At 39.6% G+C, this 18743-nt stretch overlaps 1 protein-coding gene across 1 annotated transcript; it reads left to right on the forward strand.

Annotated features, from left to right (window-relative positions):
- The first annotated feature begins 1465 nt into the window (after nucleotides 1-1465).
- On the forward strand, nucleotides 1466-18184 carry LOC133512526 (tomoregulin-2-like). The gene is made up of 3 exons (XM_061842259.1): nucleotides 1466-1897; nucleotides 16305-16414; nucleotides 18107-18184. Exons 1-3 carry the CDS (start codon nucleotides 1717-1719, stop codon nucleotides 18182-18184), a joined length of 369 nt encoding a protein of 122 aa, XP_061698243.1. The 5' UTR covers nucleotides 1466-1716.
- The last annotated feature ends 559 nt before the right edge of the window (nucleotides 18185-18743 follow it).

The raw sequence follows: 18743 nt of genomic DNA on the forward strand, positions 1-18743 counted from the left end.
TTTTGTTCTTTTTCAGAAAATGCTCCCGGCCAGTTATAAAGGCAGGACATTCTTTTCTACAGTGGTCATCTCTTGACATAAACATCTGCCACCGATGATGGCCTGAAGCTTCAAGAATCCCTCAAGGGATTGTCAAAACTCAAAGTGATTTTTTTACAAATACCCAGTACCTAAAATGAATTCAAAATCCCACTAACATTGCGCATCCATTCATTCGTTTTCCATACCGCTTATTTGGCTCATGATGGTCTCTGGCATGCCGCAGCCTACCCCAGCTAACTCTGGGCGAGAGGTGGGGGTACACCCTGAACTGGTCGCCAGCCAATCGCAGAGTAATTAACATTATCTCTGCTCTATGGTTGACAAACAGCTGAAGATTTTGTCAAAATTATTGAACTTCAAGGGTGGAAATAATGGTAGAAGTATATTTTATGCAGATTCTTTTTCACCTGACAACGTTTCATGTTACATTTTCTCAAAAAGCAGTTTGTGATTACTTATCGAGTGGGAGATGAAGCCAATGAGAGCCAATAAAACCTTATTTTTGCGGGTGAATCCAGAGTGAGGAATCAACTGCAAAGTCTGGCATCCTTTTGAAATGAAAAGCTAATAACCACTTAAAGATTTGAGAAACGTTTTTTTAATTTCTGTCAACTTTCCAGGATGTAACCATTGAATGAATTTAAACAGGGATCATGTTCTGGACCCCTAAAGTTCATACATTTTGAATGTGAACTTTCCAGGAGGTGCTGAATGAGTTGTTTTTTTTTTTTTTTGGGTGGGTGGTGGGTGTGTACCGTTAAAATACATGTATACCAGTTACACAAACTTGGCGAAATTGGAAAATATTTGGGTTTGGTTTAATTAACATGAAAACCAGCGAGACACCACATATAATGAGTCGTTTTCAGAATTTTAAATGGGGCGCTACTTTTTTTTTGTTTGTTTTTGTCTGTGCCATTTTTTTTGGAACCCATAATATGCATTCATATCCATATAGACACGTACGGGCAAAAAAAAAAAATGTTGCATTTTCAGGCTTGGTGTAACCAGCATAAAAAACACAGAATTGTCTGTGGGTAGTTTTCTCGAATTTTCATATCCGTCTTTCTAAAAAAAATATTTGCGAGAGAGAGAGAGAGAGAGAGAGAGAGAGAGAGAGAGAGAGAGAGAGAGAGAGAGAGAGAGAGAGAGAGAAAGAGAGAGAGAGAGAGAGAGAGAGAGAAAGAGAGAGAGAGATGCATTGTGCAGTCAAACTCAGAGCGCAGCCACCATCCACCCAGGACAGCGGCGTGCATCTTCCACCCGTGGATATAATTATGGTTATTGTAGCTATTATTGTTATTAGTGCCTTGGAATTCGTATCACATCTTTAGCACGTGTACAATTTTGTCGCCTTTTTTTTGTGGGATCACCCTGCCCGCGTCTTCGTCTTCCCTTCCCTCCTTGCCCGTGAGCATCATCCTTCCTCGGATAACTTTTCCACCGTGAACCGACCCCCCACGGTCTCTTCCCCCGGCTGCAGGTGGTTGATCTCTGGCCCAAAGAAACGCGGGGGGGCTCTTACATGGGGCGCGCGGTGTCATTTGGAAAATGCTCCGCAGTCGGCGTGTGAGCGCCCCGCGGAAGCAACCGGGATCGGAGTTGCTGTCGTCGGCGCGCGTCTCTCGGTGGTGCCGCCGCCGGAGCAGCAGCAGCAGGCAGTGAGCGGCGGCGATGGTTTTCCCCGCAACGGCGGCTCGGCGGCTCGGGCGTCCGCGTCGCTGGAGCGTCGCGAGCGGAGGCTGGCTCCGGATCACGCTGCTCTCGTTCCTCGCCACTTTGCCCGTGGAGCAATTGCGCGCGTTCCCGTCTTCCCTCAGCGACTGCCAGACGCCCACCGGCTGGAACTGCTCGGGTGAGGATCCCTTGCATACATTACAAGTTAGGGATAAACAAACATGCGCGTAGACGGACAAAAGATGCACGCGCGGTTGTCCACACTTTGGGTGGCTGACTGGTAAATGGAACACAAGGTTTATCTCGGCATGCGGGGACTTTGTTCCTGTCATCTATCGATCTATCTATCTATCTATCTATCTATCTATCTATCTATCTATCTATCTATCTATCTATCTATCTATCTATCTATCTATCTATCTAATCTATCTATCTATCTATCTATCTATCTATCTATCTATCTATCTATCTATCTATCTATCTATCTATCTATCTATCTATCTATCTATCTATCTATCTATCTATCTATCTATCTATCTATCTATCTATCTATCTATCTATATCTATCTATCTATCTATCTATCTATCTATCTATCTATCTATCTATCTATCTATCTATCTATCTATACTTGTCTGTTTGTCTTGCGACTACGCTTTACTTAACCCTGCAATTTGGTTGGGGGTCAAATAGAACTGTAAAATGTCATGTAAAATATTTTACTTTCAGGATCTTCTGGGTTTGTTCTAACGAGGGAACTATTGGTTGAATACTTTGTAATAATTTTTTTTTGCGGCTGTAAAAATGCACCTGCTTGGCGTGACCCGTGATCTTTATTTGGTGCACAAAATAAACAAATTAACAGTGGGTCATAGTGACCCGTTAGCATTTTTGGTGTACGATATAAAACAATTAACAGGGTGTCAAAGCGACCCGCGAGTATTTTTTGGTGGACAAAATAAACAAAATAACAGCAGGTCACATTGACCCGTGAGCATTTTTGGTGTCCAAAATAAATTAACACCACATCAAATTGACCCATGTACATTTTTAGTGGACCAAAGGGGGAAAAAAATAATATCTGGTCATGCTGCTGTATTTTGGTGTGTGAAAGAAACAAATGAGCAGCGGTTCCCGTGAGCGTTTTTGGTGTACCACTATTCCACTGTGTTTCTATAGTTATGTGTTGGAGATTGGAGACTGAGCACAGGAACCAACCACAGGAAAAAAAAAAAAAAAAGAAAGTGGGAAGGAGTGGGGTGGGGTAGGGGGTTACCAGAGCTCCCTGTTTAAATCAGCCTACAGCCAGTTTCCCCTGTCCCCCGGTCGAGTCTGTCCGAACCCTTAAAATAGCCCCGGGCCAATTACACGCCACGCCACTATTGATAATATAGCTCATAAGTGCCACACATCAATATGACTGGAAGACTTGCAGCCAGAATCTTCACGTATCCTACTCCCCTGTGGACTGATTGTTATCCCAGTGTATGCAGGGGGTGAACATACACGTGCAGAAGCTTGTAATGGGATCTGTAAAGTGAGGATGCTATGAGATAAAATGGTCCTGTGTCCATTTGAGAAACAGGAATGCACTTCCTTTTTTTTTTTCATGTATTCATTTCCATTACAGAAAGTTTCCTCACTTACTCTGCTCGTCTTTATCACCACGCCGATAATCAATTTTTTTTCTTTCGCTGATTGTGATCAGTGGTAATGATTTGTTGATAATGACTGAGGATAATGGCGCGCATCCTGCCCAAATGCACGCTTGCCACCCTCCTCACTTCCTTTCACACTCTCATGTGCATTTAGACAAAAGCTTTTATCCGACACGCCTTGTGGAGGCTTAAGTGCATACGCCGGGAACAATGCACGCACATGCCTGCTCCCTTGCATGGAGTAGAATTAGAAGATTTCATTAAAACATGAATTCAACTGATTGTGGTGCTTTTCAAATGGTAGTTATTTTCAATGATATTTCAAAAAAAGGAACCTTTTTTGGTGGAAAAAAATATGACTGGACAAGCATTGGCAAAAAAAAAAAAAAAAAAACTTTCAGTCACCCATCCGTCTTGGATACTTGCTTCTGATTGGAATTTCCCCAAAATGAACAAATCAAATCAAAATAGCGAACTTCCTGTTCAATTTTAGACAAGGGTCCTAGGAACTGTTTCCATACATGTCCATTTTCAAGTTGATCAGTGGAACTGTGGTGACATTGTTTTTTCTAGAGTGGGAGATTTTGACCTTCGGCCTTCCAAAAAAAAAGCTTGGCAATTCAGCGTTGCCCGTCTTTGGGTTTCTGCTTCTGGTTGGCGCTCATTTGAGCAAGTTCCCTTGTCTGAATTTGTTTGAGTCCTCATCTTATTTTGTGTGGATCCCTGATACTGGTGTCGGTGTCTTATATTTTTTTAGAGGGGTTCCGCTGGTAAAGTGTTGGCCTCACAGTTCTGAGAACCCGGGTTCGATCCCAGTCCCGCCTGTGTGGAGTTTGCATGTTCTCCCCGTGCCTGCGTGTGTTTTCTCCGGGCACTCCGGTTTCCTCACACATCCCAAAAACATGCAACATTAATTGGACACTCTAAACTGCCCCTAGGTCTGATTGTGAGTGTGGCTGTTTGTCTCGACGTGCCCTGCAATTGGCTGGCAACCAGTTCAGGGGGTACCCTGCCTCGTGCCCGTTGACAGCTGGGATAGGCTCCAGCACGCCCCGCGACCCTCGTGAGGATAACCGACTGAGAAAATGGATGGATGGATGATTGTTGTTAATAATGATCATTTGATATTTTAATTCTTTAAAAAAAACTATAACACTGTCAATAATGAAGGAATATGCCACAAATGCAAATTTATACTAAAATCACCGTCAGTTCTTAGTTCTCAAATAAATCATACAGTGTACCGCTTATTGTCACTCATCCGCTCAAATTATTAAATACATTTTTCAAGGTTGTCAACCATTGTTCAGTAAAGGAGGCATATTATGTAAAAATTCCCCGGTGTCTTAATAAAAGTTCTCTGACATTCTTATGTCAAAATATGCTAAGAATTAACAAAATAAATTTAACATTCCAATTTTAATCAATTTGAAGCGGATGACCTGTCTCATGCGAATAAGCCATTGACTACCACAGTTACCTCTACTGTGGGGCCAATGCCGACAAGGCTCTATGGAGTGTTTTGTTTTGTAAGAGTTCCCTAGCTGCAAATGTAAGCAGCTGTAAGTGTTAGTGAGACTTTCTCTCAGAAGACGATGAAGGGAGATTGAAATGTGACTTGAGGAATATTTCCACGGTTTGGTTTGTGTCCAGGTGGCACGCTGGAAGAACGGGTTAGAGCATTGTCCTCACAGTTCTGGGGACCGGGGTTTAAATCCCAGCCCCGCCTGTGTGGAGTTTGCATGTTCTCCCCATGCCTGTGTGGGTTTTCTCCGGCCATTCCGGTTTCCTCCCACATCCCAAAACCATGCAACATTAATTGGACACTCTAAATTACCCCTAGGTGTGACTGTGAGTGCGACTGTTATCTGTGCCCTTGTACCCTGTGAGTGGCCAGCAACCAGTTCATGTTGTCCCCAGCTTCGTGCCCGTTGATAGCTGGGATCGGCTCCAGCACTCCCGTGACCATCGTGAGGATAAACGGCTCAGAAAATGAATGAATGAATGAATGAATGAATGGTTTGTGTCCAATTCCAATATTGACACACAACGGTGGGAATACTTAGCAAAGCAAAATATGTCAATTACTCTTGACACATTTTATTCTCTGGAGAGATCAAGCGGTGACTGTGTTGTGATTGATATTCAACGTAAAGGCACTTGAAATGTCAGCGTAACATAAAAGAGCATTTCGCACATACACTTTTGTGGCAATGTGTGCTTTATGAATGGCGAGGCTGGAGAAAACATGTACAGGAATAGTTGGGTTTCTCCAAGCGCCTGCACACAGAGCAAGTGTGAAATTACACAGTCGAGTACAGTTGATGGAAGTTGTTGGTGGAAATTATGTAAAGTCTTGGCTAAGCTTTTGTTCTGAGTGCCTCTTAAAAAGTGAACTAAGATTACAAAAAGGCATAATAAAAACAACAACAATGTGGTTTGGGATTATAAATTTTGAACCATCGATATAGACATACATAGTACAGATGAACAAGGAAGGGTTGTCAGAGTCTATATAACTCTCTAATAACACCACAAAAGTCGCTAGTTGCTTAGAAAATAGTACGTTTGTTGCTGTATTTAGTGACTAAGTTTGCATCACCGGATCACTGTCACTTCATCTCAACGTGCTCGTTCTGCCTCAGTCATCATGGAACTGACAGCTACCCTCAGAATTTGCTTGTAGTAGGGCCACCCCCACAAAAATCGAGTGATTTCGAAAACTTGAATATTAAATGTACGGATGTTTGAGTCCCAAGAATATTAATGAGTATTGGGTCTATACCAAAATATTTCAATGTATGGAGTATTTGCGAAGCCGGGCAATATCAGTCACTGATACGTGAAGGAAAATTCTGGTGGTTTGGAGTAACCATGTATCCAATATGTCATGTAATATGTACTCTATCTTGATAATGTAATGTTAAATCCGCTCTCATTTAATAGTGTTTTGAGAAGATTTTTATCGACAATTACGAATTTTCAGGTGCGCCGCCATTTTCGCTAACCGCTAACCCTAACACCAGAAAATTTGAAATAAAAATATTCTCAAAACTATTAAATGAGAAAAGATTTAAGATCACATTATCAAGATAGAGTACATATTACATGACCCATTGGATACATTGTTACTCCAAACCACCGGAATTTTCCTTTTATGGGGGGAAAAAAATCTGACATTGGGTCTTCCTGGCCATAGTTGGCTGCTGCAATTTGAAACATTGGGAAATAATTGTGTGTCAGAAAGAAAGAAAGGTCTTTGTTGACAGTTTTCTGTCATTGTGCGAATTGAAATTTTATGCATCAAAAGTACTAGTGGTATCGGAAGTGGTATTCATATCAATTGCTACTCAAATGTAACTGGCACAGGTCTGAAAAAGGAGGACCTGGGTTCAAATCCGGCCTCATCCATGTGAAGTTTACATGTCCTTTGTGGGTTTTCTCCAGGTACTCCGTATCCCTCCAACATCCCTAAAGGATAAATTGTAGGTTAGTAGAAGACTCTAATTTGCCTTTAGCAATGAATACAAGCACAAATGTTTATTGGTTTATGTGTGTCCCGTGATTGGCTGGCGACCAGTTCAAAGTGTACCTTCCCTCTTGCGCAGAGTTAACTGGGATAGGCTTAAGCACACCCCGCAACCCTAAAAAGGATAAGCGGTTTGGGAAATGGATGGGTGGATGAATGGTGCAGTAATTCTTTATTTTAACCAACAAATGTTTGATATTTGCAATTAGGGTGTAAAGCTTTAAGATGTGAAAAAATGCACAGTGTCTATTTGAAGGATATTTCCTGTATAAATGAACTTTGTCCACTTGACAGCAGAAACAACCCAACACAAACCATCTTGTAAACATTTCTGTTGGTTGTCAAACTGTGTCTCTTTAGTCAAAATCTTGCTCGGAGCAAGGGCAAAGAGCCGAGAAGTGCTTTTTGAAGTGTACGCATTCCAACTCCAATTACGCTCGATTCTGCTCTCCTTTTGGATCCAGCTCTGGAGATGTTGTCTGACTTTTTGCAGCAAAATGCTCCAATATGTCTACAAGCTGGTCATTAACTGTGGACCAGTGCACGGTGCTGGTCATTTAGCGCATGGATTCATTAGAGCCGTCTCACAAAACAGCTGCCTTCTGCTGCTACAATCAATGCTAATGAGTGTGGTGAGTCCAGGCAAAAATATGAAAAGTTGTTGCTTGGTTTCACTGAGTTGTTTGATTAAGAAATGGCGGCTCAGGCCTCATTATGGAGGACGGTAATGAATCGACATGGAAACGCGAGTACTTCACACAGTTTATTGACTTTTCAGGGCTTTGCTGCATTATTCTCAACATATGAAATTCAACAAATGAAAGAGCTGTAACAATAAACCAAGGTTACATTCTGATACATATCATGATTTCTGACGCACGATTAGATTTTTTTCTTTCTTCTTTCTTTTGTGGTGGGAACAAAATAGAAAGAAGAGATTGTGATTTAAAAAAACAAGTCTATTTATTTATTATACATGACTGGAACAAAATAAAATATTTTTTCCAATCAGTACTGTAATATCCTCGAAGGAAACGTGAAAAGTAAAAATAGCTCACTACAGCTGGGATTGTGAGGATAAGCAGCTGGGAAAATAGATGGATGGATGATGGGATACTGTGATTTTCTGTAGAAGTGCTCATTTTATCTATAGAAATATAGTGACGATTATTGATATTCTTAGTAATTTAGTAGTTAGCTTATAATTATTGTGGGAAATTTCAGTATCTTCACATAAACGAATATCATTCTTAAAAATTACAATATACAATTAACTCATTCACCGCCGTGGAGGTTAATAATTCGTCGACTCGAATTCAACCATTTACTGCCAAGGGAAAAAAAACAAATACATTTTTCAACAGGAGGGTGAGGAGAGAGTTGCGGCCAGCTTGTCTGTGAACCTCAAGTTTTTCCAACCACTGTAATGATGAACCGATCCCTGTAGATGCCGACATTGCATTGCTTGGGAGTTGAGATCAGCACAGCTTTTGAGAAGATAAAGATTAGGCCCGGTTTGTCACGTTGATTACGAAGGAGAGAAATGCCAACACTCTTGGAAGTTGGACAAGTTTAGGTCCCGCACACTCCAACAGAGTGTAAACACAGCATGCGTCGCGGTGTGTGTGTGTATTGTGATCATGAGAAAAGATGACTCACTTCACGGAGTGAATGGCGGACAGAAAACAATATTCTCTTGGTCTTTAAAGATGAGTCAAAATTCTTTGAAACAGCCGCCGATATGAAGAACTTTGCTTTGAAAATGATTGGCGTAATAACACATACTGTAATTAAAGGTGATTAAGGCTTTTTTTTTTTTTTTTAGATTCGAGAAGTGTGTATCAAGCTGATAGCCCTTCCCATTCATCAGTAACCAAGAAGTGGCTCGCAGTTTCAACCCCTGATATTGACGAAGCGACTTTTGAAAAGAGAGGTTGAATCGGCCATCTGCTTCCAAGGTCTTTCGCTTCCACGCATTCCGGCTCGCAGCGCTTGGCAGGGAACTGTTTAAGAATAAAGACAAGGCAATGGGTCAGAGGTATAATTAAAAGAGACTGTATCTGTCATGAAGGCTGGATTTACACTCCAGCTTCAATTGCCCACTGTTTTTCTATTGCCATGTATATTTGTTGTCAAACATCTTGGTAATTTCTATTTATATTCTAACAGTAACTTAAAAATCATTATTTGGCTAAGAATATATCTCCTCTTTTAGAAGCACGTTTTTATGTACTTCTCTACTTTGTATCCGTGGTGAGACACAAAACGATCAAAGATATTTTACTTTGCCTGCGAGCGAGGGGTGCACCCCGGACTGGTCGTCAGCCAATCGCAGGGCACATCTAGACAAATAAGTATTTAGCATCTATGGACAAATTAGAGTCCAGATTCAAACCCAAAACTTCAGCGCTGCGAGGCAGATGTACTAACCACTTGGAGAGGTCAAAAAGGGATGCCTCGCCTCAGTGGTTGTTCAGCTTTAATGATTAATTTACTCCACTTAATAATTCATCCGTGCAATGCTGAGAAGGGAATTGCGAAATTCCAGGTAGGTCGGAGAAAGACACATTTGGCTGACAAGTGCTCTCTTTTAGACAAGTAAGTGCTTCTCTTGCCATCTTAATCGTCGGCATATAACATCGCCGTTTTAATATTTGATGTTTGTCGGCTTGTTTGCTTTAATTATTCAGTTTACGGTAACATCCTCCTGGCAGGGCAGGTCAGGAGGAGGCGAGTGAAAATTTGCCGGCCTTGTGACACACCAACCGCTAGCGCATTCAAAAAGAAGAATGATTTTGGCTCCCGTTGAAGTGATCCTAAAAATGGACACCCGCTGTTCGACAAGCACGACTGGCTACTCGCTGACAATGCTCTCATTTGCGTCACCGCTAGAGTTGCTCGTACTTGACAAATGAACACATAAAACTTTATAACTTGGCCAATTGAAGACGTATGTGCATGCACAGTACGCATGAAGTAATATAGTCATTCGCCTGAGTAGAAATGGCCACTTTATTTAGAGCTAAACTGTCTCATTGCATGCAAGTTTTTATTCAAATGTATCCCTTACCATTCTCAAAGTGCTTGCCCTGTCTTTGATCTAAAAAAGGGTTAAATATTTGTATCCTGACAATGATTGCCTTAATTCCCTTGTAGCAGTTTGTCAAAGCACGAACGAGGCCTCAAACCATAATTTCTGAGTTCCTGTTCAATTTCCTGTATGGGTCCTCGAGACTTTTTGTGCCTCCTGTTAGGATACATTTTCCAAATTCTCAAAATGAGTATCACATTTAGCGCCATCATCCGCCCACATTTGATGCTGAAGGCTAAAATCTTTTTCACTTTAACATCACCCATCTGTTTAGGTTAGGTACATTCATATCGGTGAATTCTTCAGTCAGAGATTGTCAAAACAATCCCTGAATTCACCAGGCATGACAGCTTCAATCCAAACAGGCTGACTTTTGTTCAGTTCAGGGCATGGGTCGTCGAGACTTTTTCGAGCGTCATGTTATGATAGACATTTCCCCCTAATTTCACGTCGTTTGGTGGAATTGATGTCGATGGCTTATTTTGTCTAACTTTCCGGGGCCGCTACTGAAGGCATTTTTCTCGGGGGTGGGTGAATGGAACCCTGAAAATCTGCACACAGATATGTAACATTTTGGGTATTTTGAGGCCTTTACAAAGTCTGATTTGGTTTCTGTTTTGGATTCGATTCCCATTTCCATGTACACTGATGGATATTACAGGAATAGTCTGTTACGATTCCTGCAACAGCTGATTCCGCTTCCTGTAAGGCCATCATTGAGTTCAAGGTCCAAGGTTCGGTGTCGCTCATATGTCTTTGTCTTCATAGTCTTCATCTTCGTGTATTCTGCTGAAACACAAACCATGTAAATTGACTCCTATTCTGTTGTTTTAGTTTCTACAAAAGTTGTATGTTACCAACATGACGCTCACAATGTTTTAGTCATCATCATTTTCGACTCAGAATATTAACCCAGCAAAACATTTTACATATCGTCGTGAAACGAATGCAATTGCTGGAACACATTTTGGATTTACGTGTGCGCTCTGCGGCCCAGTCGTTGCTCCCTAACTGTGTTGATAAATCACATTTGATTATGAATTGAATGCGCTTGCCAGGCAATGTATAATCATGTAAGGGAAGGCCTGGGCGGCAGCAGGCTGCAGTGCTGTGCGTGAGAACATCAAATCCTATGACAGGTACAATAACTAAATGGCAGACTGCACCATTATGCAAGAAGACTGATGGTTGTTTATATCACAATAATGCATCATATATTTTGTGGCCGCTTGCGCAAGCACAGCATATAGACTGGTTTTCCCAACTGTTGTTGAGCTGAAGCGTAAACGAAAATGAAGATGAAAATATTCAAACGAAAATGTCACCAAAAATGAGCCGGTGTTCATTGCGGGAGTTCTGGTATTGAAAATCTGGAAAATAGAGAAATATTTATACTGTATGTATAAGTTCGAGCATCACTTACATGGTTTAGATGCATTTAAGATTATAATAAAAACATGTTTTAAACACATTAACATATTTGAACACAAAAACACTTGTAAGCATAAATAATATAAATAAATAAACAGACAAGGATAGATAGATAGATAGATAGATAGATAGATAGATAGATAGATAGATAGATAGATAGATAGATAGATAGATAGATAGATAGATAGATAGATAGATAGATAGATAGATAGATAGATAGATAGATAGATAGATAGATAGATAGATAGATAGATAGATAGATAGAATTGCACAAAAATTAAATTAAAAAATTCATTTAAAATTAAAAATGAACAGGTGAAGTGCATTTAATTTTTTTTAAGCGACTTACCTTTGAATGACAACAAAACAGAATTTCAGGTTTTATTTTATTGCATTTGGTTTGCTCGTATACGGCAGTTATGAATGGGTAAACCAGTGACGGAGGTAGTAAAGTATAAATATTTCATTACTCTTCATAAGTATTTTTTGTTTTTAAAATTTTAGACATATTTAGTTTTTTTTTCCAGTTATCTCTACTTGCAGGAATCATTTTAGTAGGAAAAAAAATATGTAAGTACATATCACACTTTTGTTACTTTTACAAAGTTTTGTAAAGATGTTGACTCAGTAATTCTACATATGCAGCAGTATTTTTTCTTCAATACAAACGAATGGACTTAGGTAAAGCAAGAGTTGTGTGAAATGCGAATAGGTTTGCCTCCGCTGGTTAAATATGAAATGTGGTTTGCAATCTAATATCAATGCTGACAACTCCCCTGTGGATCAGATTTCCATATAGTCAATCAGTCGATGGCCCTTAAAAGTGGACGTCGTCTGTCTGCTTTTTTACATTCCCTTCTTTGGCCCTCCAAGAGCTAAGAGCTTTGCACATCCCAGACACTCCAAGCACCTCTTACGTGTGCGCTCTTGACTCAGCGACTGTATATTTGCTCGGAGAGCTCACACTTTTATGGTCATTTATGGCCCTGGCAAATTGCAGGTTGATTTCACCATCGCTCTACCCGGCTGCGTGTTTATGACTCCTTGGTTGTCATGAGGAGGAGTTCTTTTTTTTTTTTTTTTTTGGAAGTGGTTTGAGCCTGTGGTTATAGTAGAAGTAGGCACCGAGGACTGTTAATATCTATTGTCTGAAGAAATCTATAAAAAGAAAATGGTGAATCACCATATTACTCGTTAGATGGGTCCCGTATGCTTGGACGGATCACAAGGAGCTGCAGTAATGAATCTTAGATCATCACATATATCTTGGTGGGTGTTATTTAGATCATTAGAGTTGAAGCTAGAACAAAAACGTTCAGTAAAAAAAATAACCCAATTATAAATAATGGAAATGGAACAGTGAGGCCAATTTATATTATTTAGTGTCAAAGTAATAACTTCATTTGGATATTTATTTCCAAGTATTTGCATGTTGTATGTGTCTAAATGTACAACTTAAATCATTCACTATATTGCCAAAACTATTCACTCCCCTACCTTGTCCTGGATATGAATTTAAGTGATATCTTTTGGGACATTCACCTTCTGCACATCTTAAAGTGTTCTGGAAAGGCTTTCCACAGGGTTTAGGAGTGTGTTTAATTTATGACCATTTTTCCAGAAGCCTGAGAAGTCCTGAGTCTCAGTTTCTGCTCTAATTCATCCTAAACTGTTCTATAGGGTTGACATCGAGATTATGCAGGCCAGTCCAGTTCATCCACATTACACTCTGTCATCCGTGTCTTTGTAAACCTTGATTCGTGCACTGATGCACAGTCATATCGGAACAAGAAGCAACCATGTCAAAAATGTTCCCGCAGAGTTGAAAAAGTCCACAATTTTAGCCCCTGACCGCCAGCATACCAGGAGAGTTTTGACAGTCAAAATGTTTTGGGATCACCCCTTTCTTTTTCAACAAGTCTGTGCAAAACTGCACAAAGCAAGGTCCATAAAGACTCGGATGAAAGTATTTGGTATGAATGAACGACTGGCCTACACAGAGTCTTGACTTCAACCTGATGGAACATGTTTGGGTTGATTTGGACTTGACAGTGAGCCAGGCCTCCCAACATCAGTGTGTGACCTCACCAATATGCTCCTTGAAGAATGGGCAAACAAAAAACAATCTTCTAACCTCACTCCGAAAGCTTGTCGAAAACCTTCCCACAGGAGTGGAAGCCATTTCAACTGCCAAGGGTTGACTAACATCATATTAAACCATATGGATTTAAAACAGAACATCATCTAAAAGCATATGTGAGTCAAGGTAGGCGAGCAAATACTTTTGAAAATACTGTACTGTATATGTTTTAAGGAGACTTTTAGGTGATCAAAAATACTGAGATTCATAAAACCCCCTGTGAAGTGAACATAAAAATGGGTTGTAAATGTGCTTTGCAGCGCTGATGTGTTTCTGCTGCAGTTACCTTCATTGGTTTTTGTCTTCTTTTGGACATTTCAAATGGTCACTCAGTCAATGTTTGTGCATTGGCCTATTGTGGATGCCTCATAGTGTGCAAAAAAAGACAGCACTGCTCCACTAACTCAATAAGTGATAAAGTCCAAACCTTCTCTGGCACAAAAATTTGCTTTTGGCATCCTGTGTAATGAGTTTCTTGTCATAAAAGCTCTTGGAAGTGTTCTGTGTTACTGGCCCACTGTTGCAAATGTATGCATTTTCCAGTGTTACCTAGCATTTGGTACAATATTGGTACCATTATTCAAACTGCAAGTACTGAAACCTCCTGCTGTATCGCAATTCTCCTTTTGCAGTCCTGCTGGATCGCAACTTTTTTTTAGTGTTCAAATATCTTTAAAAGTCCATGTAAATCAGTTTCAACGTGATTACAGTGTTTTTTAGGCATTAACGATACATTTTTATTTATGTAGTAAAATAACCAATATGTTTTAGAACACATTATTTTTAAAAACATAAAGTATATCCTTACATATATTCTTTTTCAAATATACATATTCAAAAAGTGATTTTCTATGTATAATAAAAATAATAATTAAAACGTATTTATTGTATCATGTGATGACATATATTAGTCATGTTTTTCTTCACACACTCAAATGTATTTATATTTTCCACAAACTAATATCCACACTTAAATACAAGTGGCTTCAGATAGCTCATCTGTGTTCCATGTATTTTGTAACTCGACATTCGTTTGCATGTTCTTTTCTATTTTTTTTTTTTTTCATTATACATCAATTTAAGGCAGTCAAACTCGTTTGCTGTCTTGTAGTGTAATTGAAACCCTCAGACATGCACAGAGTGTCAGATTATTCCCACGATATCTCCCAAAACGCGCAGCACAAACAAACACGGTTTCATCTCTTTCTACCGGGACGACACAACATCTCAACAGGATTGCTAGAATCCCTTTAGGTTATCATCAAGCGATTAGTAATCAGGCAAACTCTGACAATATAGATAATGGATTTGGTTTTGAAGTACAAATGCAAAAATAATTACAAGGTGGCTTTTATAAATTACCACCAAGAAGGATTTTCTCATGAGATTCTGTCAACAAGCACTACTCCATATCTTGTATCTATTGTAACCATTATTTATTTATTTATTTTGTGTGTTTGTGCTTTAACAATAATGATTGTGTGAGCACGATCAGTTCAGGTAGTCTAATAGCCTCAAGTTCTGTCTGCAGACTCAGACTCGTGTTGCTCTTTGATTTGACTCGGAACTCTTTGAAGGAGTCTTTGGAGATTTCCATGGGCCGTGTGAATCACACCCCCCCCCCCCCCCCCAAGCCTGCTGCCACAAGAGTGAGGCTCGTTGTTTACAAACACAAATTATCAAACATGTAGTATAGTGTCTGAAAAAATCTGACAAGATACTTTGCACATGTACATTGGGGCGCAATTAATTTTCCTGTGCATTGATATTTAACTGTGCACTGCACTTGTTTTTAAATGCAATGGTCGTAATTTACACGACTGGTCAGCGTGTCTGATTCTGCTGATATCTGCTTTTTCTCCATCTTTTTCAATGTGCAGTACATTTCAAGAGACACCTATTGCATTTGACTCTGTATACATAACAACACCTGGCAGTAGCAACACAGAGAATAATAACTAAAGGTTACATGAAATGGAAGTAAGTTCACATTAATCCATTTGCTACTAGTGGCAATTATTTGGGAAAAAGTCACAAGTGCAATTCATAAGGGAGTCTCAAGTCTTAACGTTCCCAATCACTGGGGCAAAAATCAAGCAAGTCAGATCAGATCATTATTTAGGGCAAGGTTGTCAAACTAATTTTTCTCAGACTGTGAAAGAAACATATTGAATTGTCTCATCATATTTACATCATCAATTTATGAACTAGTTGGGGAATCAGAAATCAGGGGTAGTTTTTTTTCCAACTATTCATGTTTGGTAACACAAAAGTGCTTCTAATATCTCAACTTTACCATGTATGATACACGATAATTTGAAATTTTGGTCCCGATTTTTAAAAGAATCATGGAAATTGACTCTGTAGACTTGGCTTCACGGGCCACATAAAATCGTGCAGCCAGCCAGATCTGGCCCCCGGGCCTTGAGTTTGACATCTGTGACTTAGGGTAAACAAGTCATGTGTCAAGTCATCTTGGATTTCGCTTAGTCATGCTACCGTATTTATTTACAGATTAGTATCAGATTTTGGAAGGTGCCTGATTGTGATTTTAGGGAAATGTGATTCCATGTGTTGTTGTGTCCTTGGCCGCCATGATGCATCTATCAATTGTAACACAAAATCAAAATCGTCTGACTGGTACCATGCAGTGTAAACCCAGCCCTAGGAAATTTGTAGAACCTAATTGTGAAGGAAGTTGTCTTACATTTGTTCCCTGTTGAATATCGTTCTCCCAGGTTTTGATGACCGAGACACGGACCTATTTTTGTGCGACACCAACACGTGCAAGTTTGATGGCGAGTGCCTAAGAATTGGAAACATGGTGACTTGCATTTGTGACTTCAAGGTAAGAACCCTAAAAAGTCTGGTACTTACTTTTTGGATCAGCAACATTTTTTGCCATTTTGTTTTCCACACTCCATTCAACTTCCAAGTGAGATGCAAAACATTTCTGTTGCCATGATCCCATACTTCAAAATCAAATATACAGTATTCTTTGCTTGTTTTTTTTTCCCACCCAAGTGTGATTCACACAACCGCTCTATTAAAAGCTCAATTTACGCATCATATAATGAGTTGGATCTCATGAGGAAAAGAGAACTTTACACTGTGTCACCGGTCTGTTGAAGTCATCTTCCGAGAGAACCAACTGTTCCAAGCAAAAAAGATTTGATGACTTCTGTTAAAGTGTAGGGTGACAAGTGATATAATAAGAAAGTAGAATATACACATTGCAGTCATTTATTTCTCGGTCCTGTAGTCTATGATTTTGGGGAATTAAGTCGTGAGAAGGGATTTAAGGTTTTTTTTTCTATAAAGGTTAATATTGGAGACAGGTGGAACAGTGGATAACTGTTAAGCACGTCTGCCTCAGAGTTCCTGGGTTCAAATCCTGCCTTGCATGTTCTCCCCGTTTTTGCGGGGGTTTTAATAATGATATGTACTCCAAATAGGATATTATTTTTGAAGCCAAACTCTTCTTAAAAAATGTCATATAGTATGAAGCTCAGTGGTCTTTTAGAGAGACAAAGATAAAGAAAACTAAAGTCCTTAATTTCAAAGCAATTTAGATAATAGATTAAATATAAACATTCTTCAAACCCGATGTAATTGTATTTGTCCTATATATGTTGTATGTGCTGTATGTACAGTATGTATGTATTCTGCATAAATCTTCCATCTTTCAGTCATTTCAATCTTTGAATGTTACCTAAAGAAAGAACCTGAGATCTTGATATATTGAAGAATTGAAGTATTAGCGCCAAACTATTGAAATACGTATTCCATCAGCCCAAATTATGACACTTTAAATGACTAAGGTTTTTTTTTTCAGTCAGATGACGTCCCAGTTGTTTGAAACATGTCGGCAACCCATACCCTTACGCCACCTGACCTTGTCACCAGAAATGCTTAATGTGGTGCCGGGCACAAGGTCCATTGAATCCAGTGCATGTAAAATGGAACTTTGCAGCCAAGTGTGGGAAAAATTTGAGAGACCCAACAATGTCAGCAATCCACCCAATCCATTTTTGCATTTAAACATAGTGAATATCCACTCAAATGGAGATGAAGAATTCACTTTACAATTCACAACCCCAATGACTTATCTTTAGAATATATGTTGGGGGTGCAGCAGTAATGACTCACTCTGTTCTTTATTGTAGCCCGCAGACCATCTACATTACATATTTTATATCCACATACTAACATTTTTCCCCACATTATCGAACCTGGCCCATTAGTCTGTTTTAAAACTCTAATGTAGCACTAGACTTAAGCACAAAGGTTTACCCACATGTGAGTTACAGCATCACAATACTCTGAGGCTGCCGCTATATGAAACAAAAAAATCCTCTAGGTTGAAACAGGAATAATAAAAAAAAAAAAAAAATCAGTCTTTGACAGCCGAGCCTGTGAGCTACGTATCTTTATACTGAAATCAGTTGGATCGAAAGCCATCGTCTTGATTGGAGCTAATCACCCCTCTGAAAATGAGGTGATGGTATAAAACAAGCCAAGTTTATGGCTTCTTGTGAAGCTCCGTGTCACCGCCACGGACCGCTGTATTCTTAGTGCAGTCGTAAACAACCCTGACGCTGATGAGACCGAAGACTGAAAAGAGCTCGTTAATAAGATAAATCCTGGAAACTATGCTATTCTTGATAATGGCTCATGCTTAACTTTATGACCAGACCTATAATAAAAATAAAAGAAATACCGAGCCACACTGGTGACTTGATTGGCACAACGTTTGCAAAGCCTTGAAGATAGATCTGCAATGTTAAGATCTGTCAGCGTGACACATTTTCTCATCTTGTTTTTTTAATTTTATCGGCACATCAGCACAGCAAAGCCTGCCAACGCCCCATTGGTCACCGTTGTTGTATCTCACTTTCGTACTTCACTAAGATCAACATTAAGCTAGTGCTGCTGTTAAATGACATTACAGCGCCATTTGTCTTAAGGAGATCTTAAAGAGATATTGCTATCAGGAAGTCTCAGGCAGAGAGAAAAGCAAATCATTTGAGAATGTAGAACTTTTTACCATGGGGTTAATGTCTTTTGCTGTGGAAGACTGAAACTGGTGTCTTTTTCTGTATATTCCATCGTGTGGGGCTTTTTTTTTTTTTTTTGTTGCTAGCCTCTCTTAAAGATTACTAGCATACCAGGTAAAT

Source organism: Syngnathoides biaculeatus, chromosome 14 (genome assembly GCF_019802595.1).
Source record: "Syngnathoides biaculeatus isolate LvHL_M chromosome 14, ASM1980259v1, whole genome shotgun sequence".
Taxonomy (NCBI): Eukaryota; Metazoa; Chordata; class Actinopteri; order Syngnathiformes; family Syngnathidae; genus Syngnathoides; species Syngnathoides biaculeatus.